The 5,437-nt window shown below is 42.1% G+C and overlaps 1 protein-coding gene across 3 annotated transcripts; it reads right to left on the bottom strand.

The window, feature by feature from the left end:
* Window positions 1-264: 264 nt before the first annotated feature.
* On the bottom strand, window positions 265-3,262 carry LOC123119892 (protein CLT2, chloroplastic). Of its 3 annotated transcripts, none has more exons than XR_006459053.1 (10): window positions 2,910-3,261; window positions 2,670-2,815; window positions 2,510-2,547; window positions 2,067-2,182; window positions 1,775-1,874; window positions 1,658-1,693; window positions 1,524-1,574; window positions 1,287-1,415; window positions 842-967; window positions 265-717 (listed from the first exon to the last, which is right to left on the bottom strand). XR_006459053.1 is itself a non-coding variant. In XM_044539854.1 (10 exons), the coding sequence occupies exons 1-10, from the start codon at window positions 3,050-3,052 to the stop codon at window positions 563-565; spliced, it is 1,035 nt and encodes a 344-aa protein (XP_044395789.1). In that variant the 5' UTR covers window positions 3,053-3,256; the 3' UTR covers window positions 265-562. The 3 variants fall into 3 exon arrangements, 1 of the variants encoding a protein (XP_044395789.1); XM_044539854.1 differs by having other exon boundaries at window positions 1,292-1,415; window positions 2,910-3,256; XR_006459054.1 differs by lacking the exon at window positions 1,287-1,415 and having other exon boundaries at window positions 2,910-3,262.
* Window positions 3,263-5,437: the final 2,175 nt, after the last annotated feature.

Below are 5,437 nucleotides of genomic sequence, written 5' to 3' on the forward strand. Positions count from 1 at the left end.
GTTTTGGTTTTTGGTCAGCTAGCATTGTCCCAAATTACTGCTCCTAAAGAAATTGATCGCCATGCAGGTATTGGTCAGCTGTTGGAGCTTTTTTTGGCGCCAAAACAAAAAAAACATTTTGTCATGGCTGCGTATTCTGATCTACTGTTGGAGACGCTCTAAACAGCTAAGGACACAAGCCGTAATCGCAGTAAGCACAGGTTTGAACAAGATAACACAGACATAACTGAAAAACAGTTCACTGTTAGACAGCTATTTGGCATGGACTTTTAAGTTTTATACCATGACTTGCAGCTTTTGCAATGCTCTTTAGGATGGGAAGTTCACTATACATTGGGAGCGAAAATGAGTACACAAAGTACCAAATCTAGCTTCTTACATACATGTATGTACCAAGTGCTATTCTGTTACAAATTAGAAATACCAAGTACTCATGCATCGCAACAAACAGTCCTTATCGACTCTGGCGTCACCAACCTAGAAATCTAATATTAGGTTCAGGACCAAACCAATAATTGATTTTCGGTTGAAGTGGTAATATACACTCAATCTGCACAAGGTTTTAGTCAGTCTTTGACTCTTTAGATGATTGGGGAAGGTTATACAGAATTAGACCCGTCAACAATACCATACCACCTAAGATAAAAGAAGCGCTTAATTCCGCGCCTTGAGGGATGTAGGGCAAAGGAAGAGAAAGGATATAGATTGATATTGGCACTGCAATTGAAAACAAACAACATCAACGTGGTCATGAAGATACTCAAGCAGTTTGGTCTATACAGTGACAGTAGACCAAAAATGAACACAAATAGAGCAAGGGGAGAAAAGAGGAAGAAAATACCGGCGGAAGTTGCTGTAAGTGAAGCAACCACGGCAGACGACATCTTTACCAAATTAAGCAACGAGATGTTGAAAGCCATGTTTATGAATATAAATAGCAATGGTAGGAATGGAGCACCTCCACAATCTACAAAATAAGTATGGCAGCCTAATTAGCAATAAAGGTAAGCAGGTAACAGAAATTATAGATGGACAAGTATAAATACTATGAAACCCTTGTATATCTAACCGCAGGGTCAACCTAAATTTCGAAGACATGGAATCAATTTTCTCAAGTTTAATAGTTTACCATTCAAAGAGTTCCACATATCAAAAAGCAAAGGGAGCTACATAAGCCCCCAATCATAAAGTGGACAGTGCACTACAAGCATTCCAGTGCATTTGAGGTACATCATGATCTCTAAATCCATAATTTGATCAAAGCACTCAGCTCAGGGAAAAATTACATTACCAATTGGGCTCTCCCCAACATTTAAGAAGCACTCAGCACCACCATTTAAATGGCCAGAAAGCTCAGCAAGCTTAATCCCCCTCAAATTAGAAAGTAATGGGAGAAGAAGGAAGACAAAAAGAGCCTACAAATAATAAAGGAAGGTAAACATGATACATGACATGAATTAAGGTTTCCAAATATGGTAGTTCAGTTAAGCATAACAGCTAAATTAGGCTAACTAATTAATCACCTGAAACCCAGATCCAAATGAATTAACCACGAAGATGTCGGGCCGTTTCCCCTGCACAGATATTGGTTCTGCAATTATTTTTCTAACAAACAAGATGGACTCGCACACATAGAGAATGAAGTGTGAAAGCAAACCTTAAGACGTTTTGCACCATCAACGAAAACAGACTCCTGCAGTATAGAATTTATTTTTCTGACTGAAGTGTCACAAAACTATAAAGGAGTGTTATGTGATAATTTTAGTGGCTAAACCTTCAAAATGGATGCACCAGCTTGGAATGCCGATGAAATAACCATCAATAATGGCCAAATTAACTTGACTCCAGATAGAAGATGACCATCATTTGCTCCACTACAGTAACGGCATTGAGATGATTAATTATGGCAAAATACCTAGTGTACAAAATAGCGCAAGACCTTTTTCTCAGCAAACAAGTGTGCATGCATACGAAAGAGATAAGTGCATAGCTAGCAGATATTTCTCGAAACAACTTTGTTGTGGTACAATTAACAGTAAATGTACCAGGTATTTCGAAGGACATACCTCGCAACAGCAAGAATCACACCAGAAGTTACAAGCAAGCAACCAATGATTTGTCTCAGAGAGTAGGTCTTTCCCAAAAGCAACACAGAGAAGATAAGCTGCCACACCAGGAAAGACTGGAGAGAACATTCAGAAGACTATTATTTTGACAACAGAGTACAGAGTTAACAGGTTCCGACAGTAATAACCAAATGGAATTGCCAATTTTAGGACATCGAAAGTTGATTCAACCGTAAGATCACAGTTCCGAAATGCTTTAGTGTTGCACTATTCATAAGAATAAAAGATCACAGTATACAAAAGGAAATATCTGTAACCATTAATGATAGCAGAGATAAAAGGGCATGCAGGTAATATGTTTTTTTTCTAGAGAATGGTGCAGAGATATGTGGAAACGCTATCAAAGAATATGGCACAGCTGAAATTCAACAAAAACCTCATACCTGAGACAGTATTGGAATAGCAGGACCAGGCAGCATAGCTGAAAGTTTCACAGAAAACAATCAATTAGCACAAATATTGACAGGAAAGAAACAGTCTGAATTGCATATATATGCGCCACACTAACAGCATCCGATGACCAAAAGAAGATACAAAACATACCTCCCGCAGACATTCCGGCGGCCACCCCAAGAGCCTCCAGCAAGCCGATGACAGCGAACCGGATCTTTGGCAGTGCCAGCATGTCCCGCGTCACCACCCCCGCGCGGTACCTCACATAGAGTATTGAAAAGTACACGCCGACGTACCTGCAACGTTCAAATCGCACACACAAGAAGTAGGTAAGAGCCCAAAAACTGCTGCGCATTTCGTCGAACACCTCAGCCGTACAAAAAGCCTTACCCGAACGTGGTGAGCTGAGCGAGGAAGAAGGGGTAGGACTTGAGGGGCACCAGCGCGAGCTTATAGAGCACGCGGTTAGCGACAGCCAGCGCTACCACGGCCGCAGACGCGACCACGACCGCCGGCGAGGAGCTCATCGGCATGTATGTACGGCAAGCAAGAGCTCACTAAGCGAGGCGTGGAGGATGGCGATTTAGGCCATGCGGGGGCGGATACGGAACTTGGAACCGGAGTACCGTGGGGAGGACGGTGGTGATGGCGGCGGGCGGGCGGCCGGTTGCTTGCCTTGGCGTGAAAGTACGGGATTCTCTCGTCTTCTCTACGCCCCATGGATTGTCGGATTTTGCTAGTACCTCCGTCTCAGTTTACAAGTCCTGTGCGTATATCTAAGTTGCCAATCTTATCACCATAATATAAACTATATAACATAAAAATTATACCGTTTGAAAATAGAACATATGAAATTTATATTGATATATTTTTTATAATATTTGGCTTGTATTATGTTGGTCAAATTGACGACCTAGGGATACACGCACGCCTTGTAAACTGAGAGAGAGGGAGTAGTACACGCTTTGATATTTCCGATTTGATTCAGCGAGGGGCTCCACGTGTACTTTACTCAGCACTAGTAATAATGTATTCCCTCAGTCCGGAAATACTTGTCGGAGAAATGAATGTATCTAGACATATTTTAGTTCTAGATACATCCATTTTTATGCATTTGTGCGACAAGTATTTCCGGACGGAGGGAGTACGATATTAGTTGCACGTTATATTAGGTAAGATATACTCCCTCCGTTCTCAAATATAAGTCTTTCTAAAGATTTCAACAAGTGACTACATACGAAGCAAAATGAGTGAATCTACACTCTAAAATATATCTACATACATCCGTATCTTGTAGTCTATTTGAATATTTAAAAAGACTTATATTTAGGAACGGAGGGAGTAGTATCTGTTGCATGTTGGTATTTGGTAAGATATCAATTACTTTTTCGCTGGAATGGTAGGATATTAATTACATGGCTGATTTCAAGGGATAGCGTTGAGTCAAAACGTGTTTATAACCAATGGCAGTGGTGGGTAATTAGGCGTTAAACGTGTTTGGTGCTCAACATTTGAGCGATTTGAACCGCTAGATAACATGATTTGACGGTCGAGATGGTTTGGATCTGCCCATTTGGGTCTTTTTATATTGGTATAGATATAGATAGATATAGATGACTTGGGGCAAACCCCTCTTGCGAGTGGGAACAGATAATGGCGACGCATCCTGCGTCGCACCCTTCTTGAAGACATCATGTGGACAGTTGATTGGTGTGGTGGATGCTTGTCGTGGATTCTGATGGTGCTGGTGCCACGGCCGGCTTGGGGTCGACGGTGGTTGTTCGGTAGTATTCTTTAGGGTTTTGGTGGCAGTGCCTTTGGCGTCCCAGAGCGGACATCTCTTCTCTCTCGTGAAAGTGCCTCACCCTGTTATTGTGCATGCACAAAAACCTCCCATGGTCGCCAATGTGTTGTGGCGAGCTTCGTGCTCTTGATGATATCGTGGTTCATCTTTGCTCATTAATGCGCAAGATGCTTTCTCAACTTGTTAATTATCTTGAATTTTGTGGCGAAGCTTCCAGCCAATGTTCATGTTCAGTTGCACTCATTGATGATGCAAACTACTGAGGTGTGACATGGGGCTCGTTACACATGTCACTGCGGTGCGTTAGGCTGCTTGTAAAGTTTTAATACTGTGCTCCCTCGATGACACCCACCCCCCCCCCCACCCCCCGTCAATTTGTGGTTTTTATGGCGATGATCCTTCTATCTGCTAGCTAAGGCATGCCTTGTCTTGGGTGTCCTTTTTCCTTTCTTCCTTTATTCATCTATACGTATGGTTTTTGGTCCGGTTTGCCTCATAAATCGGTTTTCCTCAAATTGAAAACCTAAACTAGTATAATTATGGATAAAAAACCATGGTGGTACAACTTTTTCTTCTTTGATAAAGGACATTTATATTCTCTCATAGTGAAGCATCCAAGGGATACAAATGCAATGGTCATACGTTCGGCCTCTGCACTACCAGGATGCACACAGTCAACACCAACACAAACACAAAGGATCTCACCGACAAAAAGCAAAGTCATTAAGGAGTCTAGGCAGAAAGAAAATAAAAAGAAGGAAGAAACAAAGGCAGACGATGCGACCAACAACACACACAAAATAAGAAGAGTACCACCACCCATCATGGTGATATGTTTGACTGTGGCAAGGCAAGTGTATGTCCTCGGATGCGAGGCTAATTCTAACTAATTCTAGTATGTCCTCGCTGCCCATCTTTATCATGGGTCTATTTCTCCTAACTAATGGGGTTCACGCTAGGTTAGATAGCTCGCGGTCTCGGTTCTTTTGGCAAGGGTTTGGGTCCAAGCGTGAGTACCACTTGGCTAAGTGGGTGGCAGTGTACCGTCCAAAGCGGCACGATGGGCTAAAAGTGATCAATTCAAAGCTAATGAACGTTGCTATCCTAGTTAAGT

Source organism: Triticum aestivum, chromosome 5D (genome assembly GCF_018294505.1).
Source record: "Triticum aestivum cultivar Chinese Spring chromosome 5D, IWGSC CS RefSeq v2.1, whole genome shotgun sequence".
NCBI lineage: Eukaryota > Viridiplantae > Streptophyta > Magnoliopsida > Poales > Poaceae > Triticum > Triticum aestivum.

Coding starts and splice junctions, on each gene's coding strand:
- LOC123119892 (XM_044539854.1), bottom strand. CDS start 3,052: ATGCCGATGAGCTCCTCGCCGGCGGTCGTGGTCGCGTCTGCGGCCGTG. Junction 2,816..2,909: donor GCTCAGCTCACCACGTTCGG/GTAAGGCTTTTT, acceptor TGAACGTTGCAG/GTACGTCGGCGTGTACTTTT. Junction 1,694..1,774: donor CTGGTGCATCCATTTTGAAG/GTTTAGCCACTA, acceptor TCTATACTGCAG/GAGTCTGTTTTCGTTGATGG.